Here is a 20,260-nt window from a genome sequence, read left to right on the forward strand (position 1 = left end):
AATAAGAGATTGTGGAGAACACGCATTGCATCTGGGGAGTCTGCCCAATTTGCTGGACCCAGATGAACATGACAGATGTGGCCTGAGCACTGGGCTCCTGGTAGCCCAGAGGACAGGGGATGAAACCAACTGTTGGGAAGAGGAGATAAGAGCCTCTGTGACTGCAACCCTCTCTACCCAGACTAAGTCTTATGTTACAGGCTGCCAAGAAGTCTTGCACCACTATCCTTCTAAACTTTAAGATAAAATGATTTGCCAAGGAGAAAGACATGGGCTTTTCCTGATAAAAGAATAATACTCAGTTCTATTCATAACCCAAGATCCAAAGATGGGCTCCAGGGGAACTGCTCTTATGACTGAATGCAAAAGTTTGCACATATGTAAGTATGTGCATTTTTCTGGGGAGAGAGTTCAGTGCTTTCAGTTTCTCAAAGAAGTTCGAGTCACCATAGATATAAAATTACTCTTTTCTGTTATGCCTCTACTTAACTATCCAACAGGCACCTAAGGAATTTAAATTTCAAATATTTCCAAAAAGAAAATTAAGCAAGGTTCAAGAGTTGGCAGTGAATTTTGAGAAAGTGGCATGCTTGCTAATGCTGTCACACTCTCCCTAAAACTTGGAAAGACAGAAAAGGTGACATGTTGTTAAGGATGAGTACAATTGACCTGAGGTAGATTAATTCAAATGGTAGCAGCTGAAATCAGTTCAGTCACTGTCACTGATAGAAGAGGCAACAGGAGAGCAGGAAGGAACACCTGACCTGGAGTCTGGACACCAGGAGTCTAGTCTCTAGTTCTAGCTCTGCCCAATTTAATCTGTGACCTTGGATGGGTCCCCTCTTCCTCTAGGCTTGGTCCTCATCTGTAAAATGCAAGCTATGGAAGTAGACCAGTGCTTTGCAAATACTTTTAAGGCAATGAACATAATGTTTAGATAAAACCATCTAGAATTAAACCGAGTCTAAAACGAATTCAAAATGGCAGGCAGAACACATGCATTTATCTCCACTTCCCCTTAATAGGAAATCCCATTAAGTTATTATTCATAAATATCTTCTACTTACTGAATATTTGCTACATGATTGTTTTAAGTGCATTAACTAGTGGAATCCTCAACACTCTTACTAGGTAGGTGATGATCCCCATTTTATAGATGAAGGAACTGAATCACCAGCATTTAAGGAACTTGTCCAAGTTTTCACTGCTAATAAGTGGCAGAGCCAGTATTCAAACCCAGGCGATCTAGCTCCAGTCTGTGTTGTGCTACCTCTCAGACTGACAATCAAGGAATAGCAAAGCTCCCAAGTACAAAGAAGCTGAGAGAGCAGATTAGAAATGTCGCCATATTTTGGAAGATGAAAAGCAGACAAATGGATAGTAACTGACTTATATGGAGAATACTGAGTGCTCTAGATGGCAAGTCACTCCAGAGCACCCTCCAAAACTCAACTGTTCAAGATACAGGTTTCCTCTGAAGGTGTGAACATAAGGAAGGCTGTAAACAGGCAGTACTGGTTCCCTGCCCCAGGCAAGTGCCCCATCACTGCCCCAGCAGAAGTCTGGAGGTTTATTCTCTGGACAGGATGAACCAGAGACTCCAGACTTGAGTAACCAGAGCACCAAGGAAGACATGAAGTGGTACTATTCAGGGGGATTAAGGGAAAGTCTGCATACAGAAGCAAGAGCTCCCAGTCCCCTCCCACCATCAGCTCCTAGAATGATAACAGCCAGGCTTACTCCATGTAGGCAGAAGCCTGAAGGAAGATCCATGGACTCTGAACATATCCCATAGAAAAGGACAGGTCCACCACCTTACAGGTGTGGCTCTCAGAATGTGGCCCGAGACCAGGAATAGTATCACTGCGGAAGTTATCAGAAATGTGAATTCTCAGGTCCATTCCAGACCTACTGAATAAGAAATTCTGGGGTGAACAATGTCTGAACAACTGTTTTTTAACAAGGCTGCCAGGTGATTCTAATGTCTGCTAAAGTTTGAGAACCACTGCCCCACTGGGAGGCCCACTAATCAATAAACCCATCCTACGCCAAAAAGCTTCCAACCAGCTTTTCAGTTTCTATTTATTTGGAAGAAAGTCTGGAATCACCAGAAGTTTCAGGAAAGACTCTATCTTGAAAAAGAGAAACCGAGGGACTTCCCTGATGGTCCAGTGGTTGAGACTCTGCGCTGCCAGTGCAGAGGGCCCAGGTTCCATCCCTGGTCAGGGAACTAGATCCCGCATGCCGCAACTAAGACCTGGCGCAGCCAAATATTAATTAATTAATTAATTAACTAATTAAAGAAAAAAAAGAGAGACTGAAACAGATTTCACAGAGCAGCTCTAGGGAAGGGGAGTGAAATGAGGCAGAGCTTGGTTTGCTTGGCCTCTCTCTGGGCCCTACCATCACAGGGCATTGAACTACTCCTCAGGCTCCACAGAATAGTCAGAAAACCAATGAAGCAGAGCTTTCTACAGTCCTGTCCAGCTTTAGCCTATGCCTTTATACTGGTCCTTATGTCCCAGATCCTTGAAACTAATATAGCAATTTAGACAGACATTCTCAGCTGGAATCACTTCTGATAATTTACTTGTCCCTTTGAGTGAACAAAAAGTATTTCAATGGAAAAAAACACACAAGCATTTTTATGCTACGGGGTTGCTATACTTGAGATGTGCATTAAGTGCAGAGGCAAAATGCAATGATTTAACTTACGTAGTGTGACCATCTCACTCTATCATTCCCTATTTGCTTCTCTGTGTCTTATAAGCTTTCCCTGGCTTACCCTTACAGCCTAAATCTTAATCCAAAAATTCGCCCCCATTACTGCTTTTCACTAGTCTCTACTCACCCCAAGTGTTACTGCCACAACCAGATCATTCTTTTGTTTACAAATCTCTAGTAGCCTCGACATCTACTACCATGTAATCACCGTGGACAAAAATCTCTCATTTATATTTACTTTCTCTGCTTCCTTCCAGCTCATTTTTCTCAAACCCTTTGGTTCCCCACTAAAGATGCTCTCCCCCCTCAGTCCACTTCACTCCTCTACTGGAAAACTAATCTCCTTCAGGAGGGGTTTAGAGTGATGAAAACCTTAGGCCAGGCATTATGCAAAGAATACCACAAATTTTCTCATTTAATCCTCGTATGAATACTAAGAATTAGGAATCATCCATTTTTACATTGGGAAAGCTGATGCTTAGACTGATTAAGTAACTTTCCCAAGGATTTTAATCCAAATCCTTCAGTCTCCAAAGCCACACTTTTTTTTTTAGTCTTTGGTTGAACTATATACCATTCTCAAAGCCACACTCTTAACCATTCTACTTTACTGTCTCCAGAGGTCTGACTCAAATATGTGGAAGAGGAAGTTTCCTTAACGCTGTCGAAAATAAGAAGAGCAAACAGATCTCTGCATAGTTTTATTTTTTAAACAGGGTCCTTCACAGATGCTGACAGCCTTCTAGCCAAAGCCCAACAGGGAACAGGGTTTGCAGCAGCATCTCCCCGCCTGGAGAGCCCCACCTGGCTCAACAGCTAGGCCAAGGAGCAGCACAGCATGCCTCTCTAGCAGGAGTGGATGCAAAGCACGGGAGGAAGCCTGGCTCTTGCGCCCAGAATGCCAATAGGGAACAGGTGGTTAAGAGAGCCCTCTCCCCACGCAGCCCATCAGCCCATTCTCCGAGACCTTTGTGGTGCTGCTGGTGGTGGTAGTGTGCCTTCTAGTGCGAGGCAGAGTGGTTGCCCACCTCAAAAGATTTCCAGATGCGATTTTAAAAGCTCTTAAGAGACAAGGTAGTAATCTATCAGTCAAGGGCAAGCAATGACTCCTCAGGAAAAGCCCACGCCTCTACCACAGCGCAGCTAACTTCGAGAGGCACAAAGAAACGTCTGTAGTGGCAAGAAAAGGGGCTTCCGTAGTGCCCATCAAAATGTAGGGAGAGCCACAGCCCCTTCGTCCATAGAGGAGCTGCAAGTCCATTTTCTCTCGTCTGAGTGACAGAAAAGGGAGGCGGGCACCCCAATGTCTCCACTCTGAGGGCCTCAGCGGCGCACCTCTCAGCCTTTCTTTCTAAGGGCTGAGAGGCTGTCCCTGTCCGTCTCCCCACTCAGCCCCAATCCCCCTCTCCCAGTCAGCACCCCTCTCTCCCCTACTCGCTCTCCCTCCAACCTCCTTTCCCCACCCCGCTGAGCTCTAGACCTCTCTTCCCTTATCCCCCGCCTCTCTTCCCTCCCCATTCGGTCCCCTGGCCCTCAGCCCCGCGCCGCCCAGCACCCGGGACCTTGAGCGTCACGTCGCACAGCTTGCCCTGCCGCCGGATCTCCTCCATGACGCCGTAGCCGCGACTAGGCAACTCGGACACGGAGAAGTGCACCAGGTCCTCCAGCTCCTCCGCGCCGTCCTCCACCATCTTCCCCGGCCGCCGCGACTGCGCAGGCCTGGCCGGCTGGCTCGAAGCTAAACTGGGCGGGGCGAGGGCGCCTGTGGACGGCAGCTCGGAGCGCAAGGCTGGGGTTAGACGGAGCTGCGCGGCCGCCGTAGTCTCAAACTGCTGTGCGCCGGAAGCCCGGCTGCCCCGTTTCCTGGTTCTTGCGCATCCTTCGTTCCCCCGCTACCCCTACCCTGGCTTCGCGCCTGCAGCTGCCGCAGTCTTTTTAGATTAATCGGTCCCATCTCCCGTCCTCCTAATTCGGCCCTGGCCTTACTTGTATCTCAACAGAGGACCGCGGACTTCATTTCCGCTACCACCCCTACTTCCGGAATCTCCGGAAGCAGCCTGTTGCCACGGCGACTGTGTACACAGCCCGGCAGCCGAGCTTGCCGGGTTTCTTCTGTAGCTGCTAATGCAGTGGTCGGGCTGCGGAAGGGCTCCAGCCTCCGGAGCGGTAAGCAGGAGTCACGCGCGGTCCGGGTGGGGAGAAGGAAGGCCGGAAAGGGGGTGTCCGCCCGGGCGGCGGGCAGCTGCTGGAATCTGAACACCGCTCCACCCGGGAGTCCCCCAGCTTTGGCTCGCTGATCTGTGAAACCCGGGCGGAGGAGGGTGAGGCGTCGAGGGGACCCTTTAAGCCTTGCTGCGGCTTAGGGTTTTCGGATCTAACGTTCCCTGGCCCCACGAGGGTCCTACGTCGCCCCTGAGGTTCAGAGATCTCTGGTCTTCTGGACTCTTCTGTATTCAGTTTTCTAACTGGAGGGGGCTTCGGGATTGCCATCCCGGCCCTTCGCTTTACAAATGCGGAAATCGCTCCAGAGAGGCACAGGAATGGTCCCAAGGCCCACTGCCTCCCAGACACCACACAGGGGTCCAGCATGTTGGGTTAGAAAAAGGAGAAAGACCAGTTTGGCCTGGGTCCGAGTCTTTTGTTTAGTCCAAGGCCGGGTGCGTTTGGACCCTCTTTTGGGGGGTTCAGATGCTGCTACCTTGCTGGTGGCTATGAGTGTTCTCTTGAGAGCCTCTGTTCTGGACAGGAACGCTGGAAGATAGGGACCCACCTGGTCCTCTCCTTTTGTTGAGCTTTCAGGGGTGCTTGGTGGCAACCTGTTCATTCCCACCCCTAAAACAAATGAGGAAACTGTGAGCCTTTCAGCAGAGAGGGCTCTTGGTGGCCACTCAAAGGTTCACTTATTTACACCAGAAATATCTAAGGGTGGTGTCCACGAGGAAGAGGTATTCCCCACAAGGTCCTGAGAGAGAAGGACCCTACTAAAAGGGAGAGCGTGGTGAGGGGCTGAAGTTGGCTTCTTGCAAGTGGGCCTGGAAACCCAGTGTCCTCCTGGAAGGGCTGTGGGCTCAGGGTTGGAGGTGGTGAGGGAGGCGAGTGACATCATGTGCCCTTTGGGACTCTCTCAGTTGTGACCGAAGATGGACCCACATATGGAGATTCCGCCACCCTCTGACTTCCAGTCATGACCATCACCACCAATCACCATTTCTTAAGCACCTACTCTGTGCTGGGCACTGTTCCGGACTTTGAGGGGGGACTCAAAAGAAATAAAAGGCACAGTCCTGTCCCTCAAACAGCTTGTAACTTAATTTGGGATCTGAAACCCACTCAAATGATGTGGCGTAAGAACGGTAACAAGGATTATTTCAGTAAGTGCAAGTTGGCATGGGGTCTCCAAATGACTGGGTGTTGAGGGGCTGCTGGGTAGTGGATTTTCAGGAGGGATGTAGTTAATAGAGAAGGCTTGTGTCAGGTGGATATGGCTCCTGGCGTGCCTGGAGCCATGGGCGTGAGCATGGGGAGAATTGGGAAGCACAGATAGAATGACTACTTGTGCATGTTGGCAAATTGCTGGGCAGAAAAGGGGCAGGCTCTGAGGGGAGGGTAATGCTTGAAGCTGGCCTGTGCTGCCCTTGGGCTGTCTGTGGGTAGGGGCTGCCAGGAGGGAGGCTTGAGCAACCCCCTACTTCTTCATGGTCCCTTTCAGAGGGCACCCTGGGCAGCATCTTAACTTTCCTGGGCAGGAGGATGGGCCATCGGACTGGTATGGGAAATGGTTCCCAGAACTTTAGAAATTGAGTGTAAGTGTTTGCTTGAGTCAGCACACCTCTCTCCACTCTCCACTTCCCAAAAGCCTAGATCAAAGTGAACTTGGAGATGAGATCATCTCTTAAGTTTCCTCAGTTTGGGAGTCCTGTTAGAGCTATTTGTGGCTTTTTATTTCTAGAGCTCAATTTTGCAAACAAAAATCTTAGACCTGAAATTGGACAAGCCATTATCCTTACTCACCTGAATACCTTACAGATTCACTTTCTAAAAATCAAAAGATCTGAGTGATCCCACAGTGGCCAGGAAAAGACTTCCATGAAATAATTACTTGAGGAATGTGGGAAGTGGACTCACACTCTACAGTAGGCAGGTGTGAAAGTAGTTTGCTTATTTAATGTGACATCTGAAGGGTTTGTAATAGGGGTTAGAGTTTTATTTTGCCCACTTCATGGAAACTGTAAACTGAAAGAGCAGGGCCTGTCTCTATTTAATTTGCTTCTGTAGAGATACTTAATGCCACTTGATGATAGCTAAGATAATTGTATGAGGAAATCAAGTGGTCACCACAAGTTGTGTCTAGAAATGTGGAGGGACATTAATTTTTTAACAGTCAAGGTCTTGAAAATTAGCTTTTTAAAAATATTGACCATCTGATCAGTTTATTTGTTAGAACACTTTGCAGTAGCACAAACAAACTATTTTTTCCTGAACAACGGTGATGATATTGCTATTTACCAATTTGAAGATGAAATTGAGTCAGCTCCCTATCCCTCATGTTTTCCTACCTCTTCATAAATTCAGCAATTCCTTTGCTGGTTGTCTTTTTCAGAAGTATCCAGGAGTTTTCTTTAGCCTCAAGTCCTCTGTCCTACCCCATGAAAGTACAGGTTATTTTAGGGGCAAATGCCTCATTTCTTATGGAACTGGCCCAACCCTGTCAGGGACATCAAAAGAGAAGTGCACGATGCAGCACACATCCTGACCCTCAGGCATTGTCTCTATTCAAAGTCTGTTTTTTACTTTGTGGAGCATTAACTCTAAATGAGTTTTGGGTTTTTTTTGTTTTGTTTTGTTTTGTTTTTGTGGTATGCAGCCCTCTCACTGTTGTGGCCTCTCCCGTTGCGGAGCACAGGCTCTGGACACGCAGGCTCAGCGTCCATGGCTCACGGGCCTAGCCGCTCCGCGGCATGTGGGATCTTCCCGGACCAGGGCACGAACCCGTGTCCCCTGCATCGGCAGGCGGACTCTCAACCACTGCGCCACCAGGGAAGCCCAGTTTTGGTTTTTTTAAAAATAAATTTATTTATTTATTATTTTTGGCTACGTTGGGTCTTCATTGCTGCGCGCGGGCTTTCTCTAGTTGGGGCGAGAGGGGCTACTCTTTTGTTGCGGTGTGCGGGCTTCTCATTGCAGTGGCTTCTCTTGTGGAGCACGGGCTCTAGGCGCACGGACTTCAGTAGTTGTGGCACACAGGCTCAGTAGTTGTGGCTTGCAGGCTCAGTAGTTGTGGCGCATGGCTTAGTTGCTCTGGGGCATGTGGGATCTTCCCGGACCAGGGATTGAACCCATGTCCCCTGCGTTGGCAGGTGGATTCTTAACCACTGCACCACCAGGGAATTCCTGTACAATTCAATTTTTAAAAATGTTTATGAAATACTTTAGTTGGACGGGATATTAGAGATCAATTAACTCTCCCTGTAATACAAACAATCCCTTTTGTAGCATCTCTGCTAGTTGGCATCTTGCTTGACTGTTTTTAGTGTTTATGGTCCTTACTTTGAGAAAGTCTTTCCCACTATAGGAAAACTCCACATAATAAGAAGTTAATTTACCTAAATCTCCCTCTCTGTCATTTATAACTATAAGCTTTCAACCTATTCGATGAAGCTACATTCAATGTTTATTTTAACATTTTATTATACATGGTAATTACTTGTGATAGTATAAATGAAGGAATACAAATATATGTGTGCCTGCCTGAAAGAAAATGATGAGAATATACATAATTACGTTTTAGGAGAGGCAGAGGAGGTAAGGGACTGAGATTTTTCTCTCAATGGAGTGTCAGAGAAGAAAGAATATTAGACTATGGGCTACATTAAATGTACTTCCAGGGAATCTTTTTCTGATCTAAGTTAGTCTAATGGAGGTAGAGAAGGAGGTGCTACATCTGAAGTTAGGTATATTAATGAAAAAAAGAAAATTAGTTCTAATGCATTTCATAGTCAGTATTTTAGAGGAAAATATAATGAATAAGGCAAAGTGTAGGTAAACTCTGATACGGAGCATTTGTAGAAACCACATCTAAAATTAGGCCACTAGGGACTTCCCTGGTGGTGCAGTGGTAAGAACCTGCCTGCCAATGCAGAGGACACAGGTTCAATCCCTTGTCCAGGAAAATCCCACATGCTGCAGAGCAACTAGGCCAGTGGGCCACAACTACTGAGCCTGCGCTCTAGAGACTGTGAGCCATAACTACTGAGCCCATGTGCCACAACTACTGAAGCCCACGCACCTAGAGCCCATGCTCTGCAACAAGAGAAGCCAACGCAATGAGAAGCCCACACCCCACAACGAAAACTAGCCCCCGCTTGATGCAACTAGAGAAAGCCCATGCACAGCAATGAAGACCCAATGCAACCAACCAAATAAATAAATAAAAATAAAAAATAAAAATAAAATAAAATTAGGCCACTAAAGGGAGCATTCTTTTTGCTTTGTATTTCAGTCTCTTAGGGGGTTTTTGGTGGAGAGTGGTGAGGCACCCTGTAAAGTAGGAAGTACACGGACTTGTTGAACAGCATCCTGTGGACGGATCACTGAAATGCTGGGGGGCAAAAGGAAGACTGGCTCTCAGTGGGAGAGGAAAACATGGACTGCACATCATGTTTTCTGATCTTGATGAATGACACCTCCATTCTAATGGTTGTTGGAGGATGACTACTGAAAATTTTGCTATTTTCTTCTTTTTAGCTAGAATGGGTACTAGGAAAAAAGTTCATGCGTTTGTCCGTGTCAAACCTACTGATGACTTTGCTCATGAAATGATCAAATATGGAGATGACAACAAAGTAAGTACAGTGTGTTTGCCTTCACCTGCCTGGGCATCTCTCTGTCCCTCCTCACTACAACCTCTAAGGTTTCCAAGCAACCTTTTAAGGACCAAGACAGAATTGGTAAAAGTTCAGATGGAATCTAGAGTCATTCAAGGCCAAAGCACTCCCCCACAATGCTGTTGATGAGGAAACTCATGAAACTCCCATTTTTAATGGGAGTAGGTCCTTGTTGGTTATCCATTTTAGATACAGCAGTGTATACATGTCAATCTCAAAATGGGAAAAGAATTTGAAAAAGAATAGATAGATGTATAACTGAATCACTTTGCTGTACACCTGAAACTAACACAACATTGTTAATCAACTATACTCCAATATAAAATAAAAAGTTAAAAAAAAAAAGTTTACCTTTGTCCTTATATCTGACACAGGAAGCTGACATTTGTCCACACTCATAAAACTTTCTGATGATCAGATATCCCAGGAAGTACAATAGGAATGTCTTCAGATGATTATTATTAAACTTACCAAAGGGAGGGAGAAACTCTTATGGAGAGAACTGGAAAGATCTATCCATCCCCCTGTCCCCACCACTGTCCTGACAACTCTTCTGAAGGCTGTGACAGGCTTAGGACACCTCGAGACTATGGGATGTTTTCATTCAGCAAACATTTGTGGATCTACTATGGGTAGCATGGAGACATTAAGAGAGGAATTCAAAGGCCAACTTCTCAAGGTTCAAAAGTCCTAGCAGTCAGAAAGAAACTCACATGCAGCGCTGTGAAGTGCACGCTGATGGACACGGATTCAGTGACGACTGAAGCACAGAGCATTTAATGTATGAATAGACCAAGCCTTTCTCTGTTGATCTTAGTTTTTCTGCATGTGGCTGTGTCTTGGCTTCTGGACTAGGGCAGCCAGTATAAGATTCCAGTGAGAGTCTGTTTACATTAGAAGTCCCCATTTCGAAGATTGGAATCTACCATTGACCTAACCCAATATGTTTCTAAACTAGCTGCTGCCACAGTGGCTTGCTATGGAGGGATCTAAAACTTTAAAAAATTTTTTTAGAAATCTTTGCATCTAAAAATCTGCTGATTACAAGTAGGTAGTCACCCTCAACTTAATACCAGTGAGTAACCGTGTCTGAGGAGTCCAGAGACTTTTCTGTGGCTATCATTTCATCATTGCTCACATTAGCCCATAGCGTGTGTGTGGAAGTAAGTGCTCACCACAGTGCTGAGGGAGGCCTCACCGCCAGTCACCAGGGAGATGGGGCTCAAGCCCAGGCCTCCGTCACCAAGCCCGCTCTTCTCTCTGGCCTAATTCAAGGCCTCCCTGTGCTTATTGAATTTATCTAAAGCTTGTTTAATGTGATAAATATTGATATGTGATAAATATGCTTGACCCCATATCAGAAATGGGGGAACCAAGACAGACAGCACCCTGAACACTAGGGTGAGATGTGCTGAAACCAGCAAGTGCTCCAGTCTCCTGATCCTTCCACCTTGAGGATGTGTGGCCTCCCTGCAGTGCCTTCCTTCCCACCTCCCAAAGGTCATCCAGAATATGTGCAAGTCCCTGTTCTTCCTAAAGTTCACCTCCTCTGTTTCCTCCAGGTCAGGCCTTGGCTATCAGTGACTTTTTTATACCAGTTTCTTAACAAGTATCTCTCTCTCTTCCTAGACCATTAATATTCACTTAAAAAAAGATACTCGGAGAGGAGTTGTCAATAACCAGCAGACAGACTGGTCATTCAAGCTGGATGGAGTTCTCCATGATGCCTCCCAGGACTTGGTTTATGAGACAGTCGCAAAGGATGTGGTTTCTCAAGCCCTCAATGGCTATAATGGTAATTTAGTTAATTAACTGTTGTTTTACATAAGAACCTGTGGAACCCCCGCTCACCCAGGAAGAGGTACAAGTATTTTGTGGTGAATAAAATACAACTTCACTTACTAACTTTTGTTTGATTATTTGTCTGTCTCCATGTTCTTATGGTGGGAAACTTATTTGCTTGGTGATACTGTGGGCATGGCTTGATCCATGGTCCTGGGATCCTACCTTCATAGGAAGATTAAATGACCCTGACTCTCTATAGGTCATGGGGATTCAACTATTATCCTGTTTCAAATCCCCTGAGTATTAGTTTTGAACATGTCTTCATGATAAATTTGATGGAGTCAAAACATTTTTCTCTTGGCTACCTGCTAGGAGATATTTCCATTTATTCTACCAGCACAATCAATCTATTCTATTGTAGTATAGTATTATTTACATATATCACTAAAGACGAGTACAGTTTGACTTTCTTAAAAGCTTAACTAAAAAGCTTTTTTAACAAATTAAAATTTATTGGGAAATTTTTACAAACTAGTTCACTCTAAGACTGTTTCAAAATCTTTTTTTAAAAATATTTATTTATTTATTTATTTGGCTGCGCCAGGTCTTAGTTGCGGCATGTGGGATCTAGTTCCCTGACCAGGCATCAAACCTGCCCCCCCTGCATTGGGAGCGCAGAGTCTTAGCCGCTGGACCACCAGGGAAGTCCCTTAAAATCTTAAAAAGATTAAAAAATCCATAGAGGGACTTCCCTGGCGGTCCAGTGGTTAAGACTCTGTGCTTCCACTGTAGGGAGGGCGGGTTTGATCCTTGGTCGGGGAACTAAGATCCCGTATGCCACGCGGCGTGACCAAAAAAAGAAAAAAAATCCATAGAAAAAAATATATCACAGTCTGTAGACTTTGCCCGTCTGGTGGCTCCTGACCAGAATGTTCCCTGTTTGCAAGTTTTAGGTGTTCTGCTTAAAAGTCCGTTGAGTGTAGATGCCTAAACATTGTAATGTATCCTGTGTGTGATATATAGCTATGGTCCCCATTGGTCCTGAGGGGATGTGGCCCTGAGGAAGTAGAGACAAAGGAGCTAAGGCCCGGGGAGGCTAAGAGTCGTGGGCTCTGAGTGCTGTGGAGCCACAAATGGGCTCTGAGTCCCAGCTGAACTGACTCCTTCCTGCACATTTCTGCAGGGTTAATAGACACTGCTTCTGACTCCAGTTCAGATGCTGAATTAAGACCCTTGTGTAAAACCTACCAATCCCAGGAACTAGAGCATTCACGTGGCAAAGGCAAACACTGATTTCCACGGCCCAGCATTGCCCGGGCAGATCTGCTTTGTAAATGCCCAGAAGCAGCCTTTGGGTTGGGTCTGGCTCAGGCTGCTCAAGCCAGGAAGAAGAGCAGATGGGAACCAGAGCCCAGGGTGACTTGTTTGTGTCCCAGAGCCTGGTGATGGTAGACCTAAAGCACGAGAGAGGTGCAAGTGAAAGTCTTCCCAGAGAGGGCAATGTGACAGATCAGGGCTTGGTCATGGTGTTCCATTTCTGAAAGTGGCCTGGGACCAACTAGCAGCCCTTTAGTCCAGTGGGAACTTGCAGTCTACAAAGACTTCCCACCGCTAACAGAAAATGCCCTTCTGACTCCCATCTCTTCCTGGGGATTTTGAAAGCCCTTCTTTCCTCCTGCCTGGGCTGTCCTGCAGGGAGGCCAAGCCCTGAGAGCCTGGCTGTTCATGATCTTGCTAAAGAAGGGCTGAGTTCAATGCTCTTATCTCCCTCATCTTTCTAGGAAAATTCCCAGTTCCTCTGTTCCCTGGAATTCCCTGCTCTCCTCAGAAGCCCTAGGATCAGATCCCCTCTTGGGAGAGGAAGCAGTAGAGCACTACATGGACCACAGATTCAGAGCAGCTGTCTGTGTTTTGACCATTTATATCACTGTTTCCCTGCTCACCCACCCTCCATGGCAGGAATTCCTGCTGTCCTTGGCTGCTCCTGATGGCCACCTTCACACTAGGGTTCTGGCTGGCACTGGGCATGCTGGGGGATGGGAGAGCTATCCTTGGAGCTGTTTTTCTGGTTGTCACCAAGACGTGTTTTGAAATGTTTACAGGCACCATCATGTGTTATGGGCAGACGGGAGCTGGCAAGACATACACCATGACGGGGGCAACTGAGAATTACAAGCACCGGGGGATCCTCCCTCGTGCCCTACAACAGGTAGAGAGTGGGCCTGTGGGTGGGATGCCACTTAGGTCCCCTCTTTCTACCATACATGCTGCCCATCCCAGGCGAGCTCCTGGAGACAGTGGGGTCCAGCCTCAAAGGAGTTGCAGCCTGTAGGGGAGACAGCCTGTAGGGGAGACAGGTGGGGTGTGTGTGTGTGTGTGTGTGTGTGTGTGTGTGTGTGTGTGTGTGTGTGTGTGTGTGTGTGTGTGTGTGTGTGTGTGTAAACCAAGAGTTTAGGTTCCAGGCTCTGACCTACGCCCATGCTGAGTCTGTTTCCTCATTTGATAAAGAGGGAGTCAGATGTGCTGACTGGCTTCTTGCTGCTCTGATGGTCTGTGACCCTGTAATTGAGGATTCAGAGGTCCTAATCCTGTTCCTTCCTGGTTTTAATGAGGGAGATATGAACCCTTGCAGAGCTTCCTTACTGGCCTGCTCTGGTTTCTTGCACCACCACAGCCCCAGAAAGAGCAAAGGGAAGAAGCAGGGCATGACATGAGCTTTCAGGACCGAGTCAGCCTTGGGGGTCTGGGAAGTGTGACTGAAGACAGGACAGATGGGCCTTCCTTCAGAGTCTGCTAGCCTGCGTTCTGTGAGGACCCTCTTTTTGAAGGTGGGAGGCAAAGGACTTTTCCCTAAAAAGCATCTTGAGGTTTTATAGCCCTGTGCTGTAAGAAGTGTAGATGTCCCTCTAGTGTATGACCATCCATGCGATAATTTCTTGAAGCAATATCCTTAACATCCCACTGTCAACGCTTCAGTATCTCAGCATCTTAGACTTTATAGTCTAGCCCAGCGCTGCCCAACAGAAATATAATGTAAGTCACATATGCAATTTTAGGTTTTCCAATAGCCACATTTAAAAAAGTAAAACAAGTGAAATTATTTTTAAATAATATATAATAATATATTTTATTTAACTCAGTATAGCCAAAATAGCATTTCCACATGTAATCAATATGAAAATTATTGAGATAGTTTACATTATTTTTCTTTATACTGAGTCTTTGAAATCTGGTATGTATTTTACATTTACAACCCATTTCTATTTAAGACACTAAATATTCATCAGAAAGAGTTGCTCTGTATTTACAGTTCATGAAATTTACAGTTGAAAAGGTAGATTTATAAACCCAAGTTGCTCCAAACATACTTAAAAGTTTACCAATAACTGAATTTAGTATCAGTGTTAAATTTTTAGTTAAAGTTAAATAAAATTTAAAATCCAATTCCTCATTTGCACGAGCCAGATTTCAAGCGCTCAGCAGCCACCTGTGGCTAGTGTCTAGCATATTGGACAGCACAAATCTAGCCTGTTAGAGCGAGATGCGGACTTCAGGGATCATCCAGCCCAACTCCCCATTTAACAGATAAGAAAGTTAAGGTCTAGAGAGGGGAAAAGACCAGCCCAAGGTCACCTGCTGATAAGCACTGGGGAGGATATTAGGAGTCGAGAAGGCTGAGTTCTGGCTTGACTTCTTCCCTTAGTAGCTGAGCCACCATTGATGGGTATTGCCCCTGCCCTGCTTCAGTCGCAGTGGCATCATGAGGGTAGAATTAAAAAATGGATGTGAAAGAAGCTTTTATGTGGTGAAACCCCACAAAACAAGAGATCTTCACTCCAGAGTCCTTTCTGTTCATCATGCCTCTACTTCTTGAGACTGTACAAGTATTAGCCAATCTATAAGTCAGGCCTCACAAAAACTACAAGATGATAATAAATACTGCCCAATAGACTGCAACTACTAATAATTGTTGTTGCTGATGACCATCACACCAACTAGACTGTAAATTCTTCTAGGGCAAGGATTCCCTCCTAAGGTAAGAACTCCCCTAGCACTGGCTGGCCATTGGAGTTCTGCTCTCAGTGACTGCTGTCCAATCTCCCATCTAGGTTTTTAAGATGATCGAAGAACGCCCCACACAGGCCATCACTGTGCGTGTTTCCTACCTGGAAATCTATAATGAGAGCCTGTTTGATCTCCTGTCCACTCTGCCTTACGTTGGACCCTCGGTCACACCTATGACCATTGTGGAAAGTCCTCAGGGGGTCTTCATTAAGGGCTTGTCAGTCCACCTCACAAGTCAGGAGGAGGATGCGTTCAGCCTCCTTTTTGAGGTGAGATGATCAAGTCTACGGGTTCCTTCCTCCTTACCTTTCCTCCCTCCTTTCCTTTTTTTTTCCTTTTCCTCCTTCCTTAGTTTTTTACTTACTTTGATAACCAGAATGAAAATTAATATATGCTTGTTTAGCAAGTTCAGATAGTAATGAAATATACAGAAGCAAAAGAAGAATTCACTCATCTGTTTTCTACATATGGCAACAATAATGTGTATTTTGGCTTATTTCCTTCTAGTCTTTTTTCTTGTGAAGTTTTTTCTTTACTTAGTTGAAATTGTCCTTTTTTTTTAGTTAACATTAAATCACAGGCATTTGTGGTATAGAAAAAATAAGAATTAATGTCCTTGGTATATAAAAGCTCTTACAAATCAATGAAAAAATTCCCCAGGATATGTTATTCTTTTAAAAATCATGTAGATTAAAACTCTATGCATTGCTGGTGAAATGTAAAATGGTGCAACCATTTTGGCAGTTTCCTAAAAAGTTAAACATTAATTTTATCATAGGACCTAGCACTTCTACTCCTAGAAATCTACCCAAGAGAAATGAAATGTGCACACAAAAACTTGAACACAAATATTCATATTAAGACTATTCATAATAGCCAAAGACTGGAAATAACCAAAATATTCATCAACGGAGAATGCATGAACAAATTGTGGTACATCCATACAACGGAAAACTGTTTAGCAATAAAAAGAAATGGAGCACTGATACATGCTACAGCTTGGATGAATCTCAAAAAAAATGCTAAGTAAAAGAAATAAAAAAGTTACCTGTTGTATGATTCCATTCATTTGAAATGTCCAGATAACCACATCTATAGAGACAGAAAGCAGATTAGTAGTTGCCTGGGGGAGGGGACAGGAAGTGACTGCAAATGGGCCTGAGAGAACTTTTTGGAGTGATACATTTTAAAAATAGAATTGTGGTGATGGTTGCACAACCCTGTAATTTTACTGATTTTAAAAATCATTGAGGGCTTCCCTAGTGGCGCAGTGGTTGAGAGTCCGCTTGCCGATGGAGGGGACACGGGTTCGTGCCCCGGTCCGCGAAGATCCCACATGCCGCGGAGCAGCTAGGCCCGTGAGCCATGGCCGCTGAGCCTGCGCGTCCGGAGGCTGTGCTCCGCAACGGGAGAGGCCACAACAGTGAGAAGTCCGCGTACCGCGAAAAAAAAAAAAAAATCATTGAATTGTATACTTAAAACAATGAGTCTTTTTTTTTTTTTTTAAACAGTGAGTCTTATGGTATTTAAAATATATGTCGGGGACTTCCCTGGTGGTCCAGTGGCTAAGCCTCCACACTCCCAATGCAGGGGGCACGGATTCAATCCCTGGTTGGGGAACTAAGATCCCGCATGCCACGAGGTACAGCCTAAAATATATATATATATATATATATATATATATATACATATATATATATTTATGTCAAATAAAACTTCTTTTTAAAACGTCATTTAGGTGTCCTCAGGGGTGATATAAACCTGGATCCCTTGCATGTACACAGAAGAAAGAGCCTCCCAGGTGGCAGCAATGAGGCATTCTCGTCTTATTGTTGTTCCTGACATTTCACCATGAAGAATGATGTTTGCCGGAGGTTTTTGGTGGCTTAAGTTGAAAGAACGTCCAAGTTTGTGAAGAGGTTTTTTTTTTTTTGCGGTACGCAGGCCTCTCACTGCTGTGGCCTCTCCCGCCGCGGAGCACAGGCTCCGGACGCGCAGGCTCAGCGGCCATGGCTCACGGGCCCAGCCGCTCCGCGGCATGTAGGATCTTCCTGGACCGGGGCACGAACCCGTGTCCCCTGCATCAGCAGGCGGACTCTCAACCACTGCGCCACCAGGGAAGCCCAAGAGTTTTTTTAATCATGAATAATTATTTATTCATACCCTTAGAAGTAAGCACTCTTCTGACTTGTATGGTAATCATTTCCTTGGTCTTCTTTATAGCTTTACCACCTGGAGCATCCTACCTATGTATTCTCAAGCAGCATAAGTTACTTTTTTGGAAATTTATATACAAGGAATCATGTAGGATGAATTCTGTCTTATTTCTTTTACCTTTTATCTACTTTTTATGTGTAATTCATCTGATGTTACTGTATATTTTTCACTTTCATCATATTACATTGTGTGAACATACTACAATTTAGTTATCCATTCTACTTCTGATGGACAGTTGGGTTTTCCTAGATTGGGTGTATTTCAGACATGGCCACTAGGAACAAGAACTAGCAACATTCTTGTATGTATATCTGGGGCACATAAGCATGAATTTCTCTAGGTAAAATCAAGAACTGTAATTGCTGAGTCATACAGAGTGTGTTTTAAGCTTTCTTAAATGATACCAACTATTTTCCATAATGGTATACTCCCACAACACGTTATCAGAATTCCCATTATTCTGACCCTAAAATCTTGACCAATCTGGCTGGTGTATAGTGTTTCCCACTGTGGTCCCACTCATTGGTTTACATTTACCTGATTACCAGTGAGATTAAGGACCTTACTTTGTGTTTATTGACCATTTGGATTTCCCTGTTCATGTCTTTTGTTTATTTTCTTTACAGATGTCTTTTTTTCGCTCTTATTTGTTTGTATAAATTCTTCATATATTCTGAAAACTAGTTCTTTTTTCAGTTGTGTGTATTACAATGTTTTCTATTTCCTGTGACTTTTTTTTCTCTTGATGTGTTATTTGATGAACAAAAATTCTTACGTTTAGGTTAGTTGAATGTGTATAAATTTCTTGTTTTGGCTTTTCGTGTAAAGAGCATATGAGAGGATTTTTAAAAATGTACTCTGACAGTCTTTATCTTTTTTTTTTTTTTTTTTTTTTTTTGCGGTACGCGGGCCTCTCACTGTTGTGGCCTCTCCCATTGCGGAGCACAGGCTCCGGACGCGCAGGCTCAGCAGCCATGGCTCACGGGCCCAGCCGCTCTGAGGCATGTGGGATCTTCCCAGACGGGGGCACGAACCCGTGTCCCCTGTATCGGCAGGCGGACTCTCAACCACTGTGCCACCAGGGAAGCCCCAGTCTTTATCTTTTGACTGAAGCATTTCATTCCGTTTGCACTTAACGTAGTTTCTGAAATATTTGGGTTTAAATCTGTCGTTTGACTGTGTGTTCTTTTTCCCATTTATTTTTCTTAACTGTTTTGCCTTCTTTTTCATTGGATATTTTTTTTATTATATTTGTTTCCCTCTTTACTAGTTTGGAAGTTATATATTCGTTCATATTTATATTTCCTCTCTCGTTTTTCCTAGAAATAACAACTTGCATAGTTAGTTAATGCACACACATACAGACATACCACTAAGTTGTATAAGTTGTATAGCTTACACAAATAAGTTGTATAACTGGTGAAGTCTGAATAAGCTCTGTGGATTATACCAGTGTCAATTTCTTGGTTTTGACATTGTACTACCATTTTACAAGATGTTAATCATAGGGAGAGGCTGAGTAGAAGGTAGAGAGGACCTCCCTGTATATTTCTTCCAAACGTTCTACGAATCAAAATAAAATGTTACCTTACCATAACAAGTATATTTTGTAATTTGATTATAAGCTCTACTCCCTTGGCCCTTTATCAGTGGGTCTTTTTTGAGGCTTGGGTTGAGACTATATTACTTTAGAGAATAGTTTTTTCTTTCAGGAGCCTAGGGAACATTACCAATACAGGGTCTCTTTAAATCAGATTTTAAAAAAATTTTTTTATTTTATTTATTTATTTTTGGCTGAGTTGGGTCTTCGTTGCTGTGCACAGGCTTTCTCTAGTTGCAGCGAGCGGGGGCTACTGTTCGTTGCGGTGTGCAGGCTTCTCATTGCAGTGGCTTCTCTTGTTGTGGAGCAGGGGCTGTAGGCACGCAGGCTTCAGTAGTTGTGGCACGCGGGCTCAGTAGTTGTGACTCGCGGGCTCTAGAGCTCAGGGTCAGTAGTTGTGGCGCACGGGCTTAGTTGCTTGGCAGCATGTGGGATCTTCCTGGACCAGGGCTCGAACTCATGTTCCCTGCATTGGCAGGGGGATTCCTAACCCCTGCACCACCAGGGAAGCCCTACAGAGGGGAGAGGGTGTCTGTACTATTGGAGAGGAATTCCAAAGTTACGAATCTCAGAGCTTATATAGGAGCTGGTACATTTACTCCTCTTCCCCTCTGTTAGGATAGAGAGAGATTGAAGCGCCCGGGGTGGGGCAGAGGTGGGGGGGGGGGTGCAGCTAGAGACAGAAAGGGAGGATGAGAGAGAGCATGTGCTTTTTTTTTTGAAATGTAAGTAAATCCTCTCTTAGGAAAGGAGGGCAAGGTCTCTACCTGGAAGTTAAGCTTTTGGTTCTGAAGGAGAAAGATCTTATCACCCTTTGAATGTAACAGATGGCTTGGGGGTGGGGGGATGGGAGTGTAGGGAGGTGAGGGAAGATACAAGTGGCTCTAGGTCTACCACCCTCAGAATGTGAAGAGCAAATGGCTTTGGGAGCAAAAGGAGATATTCTCTATCTTTATAACATGTCAATTTCATTGCTCACAGAATC

At 44.9% G+C, this 20,260-nt stretch overlaps 2 protein-coding genes across 9 annotated transcripts in view; one reads left to right on the forward strand and one right to left on the reverse strand.

The window, feature by feature from the left end:
- Nucleotides 1–20,260, reverse strand: part of KLHL18 (kelch like family member 18) — a 154,503-nt gene that overhangs the window by 50,174 nt on the left and 84,069 nt on the right. Inside the window, exon 1 of one of the 4 annotated variants that reach the window (XM_060308776.2) lies at nucleotides 16,507–16,676. The exons of 1 other annotated variant lie outside the window; for it this stretch is intronic. In XM_060308776.2, coding sequence (XP_060164759.1) covers nucleotides 16,507–16,527 — 21 coding nt within the window. In that variant the 5' untranslated portion in view covers nucleotides 16,528–16,676. Of the gene's footprint in view, nucleotides 1–4,286; nucleotides 4,747–16,506; nucleotides 16,677–20,260 lie in introns of those variants that run through there. 2 more of the 4 variants (XM_030845369.3, XM_030845370.3) reach the window with 2 other exon arrangements.
- The window catches only part of KIF9 (kinesin family member 9), a 49,067-nt gene continuing 33,157 nt past the window's right edge, over nucleotides 4,351–20,260 (forward strand). For 4 of the 5 annotated variants that reach the window (XR_009566017.1, XM_060308772.1, XM_060308774.1 and 1 more), the window contains exons 1-5: nucleotides 4,351–4,890; nucleotides 9,469–9,566; nucleotides 11,238–11,403; nucleotides 13,496–13,602; nucleotides 15,503–15,727. Coding sequence is in view for 4 of the 5 variants with exons in the window: in XM_060308772.1 (XP_060164755.1) it covers nucleotides 9,474–9,566; nucleotides 11,238–11,403; nucleotides 13,496–13,602; nucleotides 15,503–15,727 (591 nt within the window). In the remaining variant the exon portion in view is untranslated. The remainder of the gene's footprint in view (nucleotides 4,891–9,468; nucleotides 9,567–11,237; nucleotides 11,404–13,495; nucleotides 13,603–15,502; nucleotides 15,728–20,260) is intronic. The other variant, XM_060308773.1, reaches the window with a different exon arrangement.

Source organism: Globicephala melas, chromosome 11 (assembly GCF_963455315.2).
Source record: "Globicephala melas chromosome 11, mGloMel1.2, whole genome shotgun sequence".
Classification (NCBI taxonomy): domain Eukaryota; kingdom Metazoa; phylum Chordata; class Mammalia; order Artiodactyla; family Delphinidae; genus Globicephala; species Globicephala melas.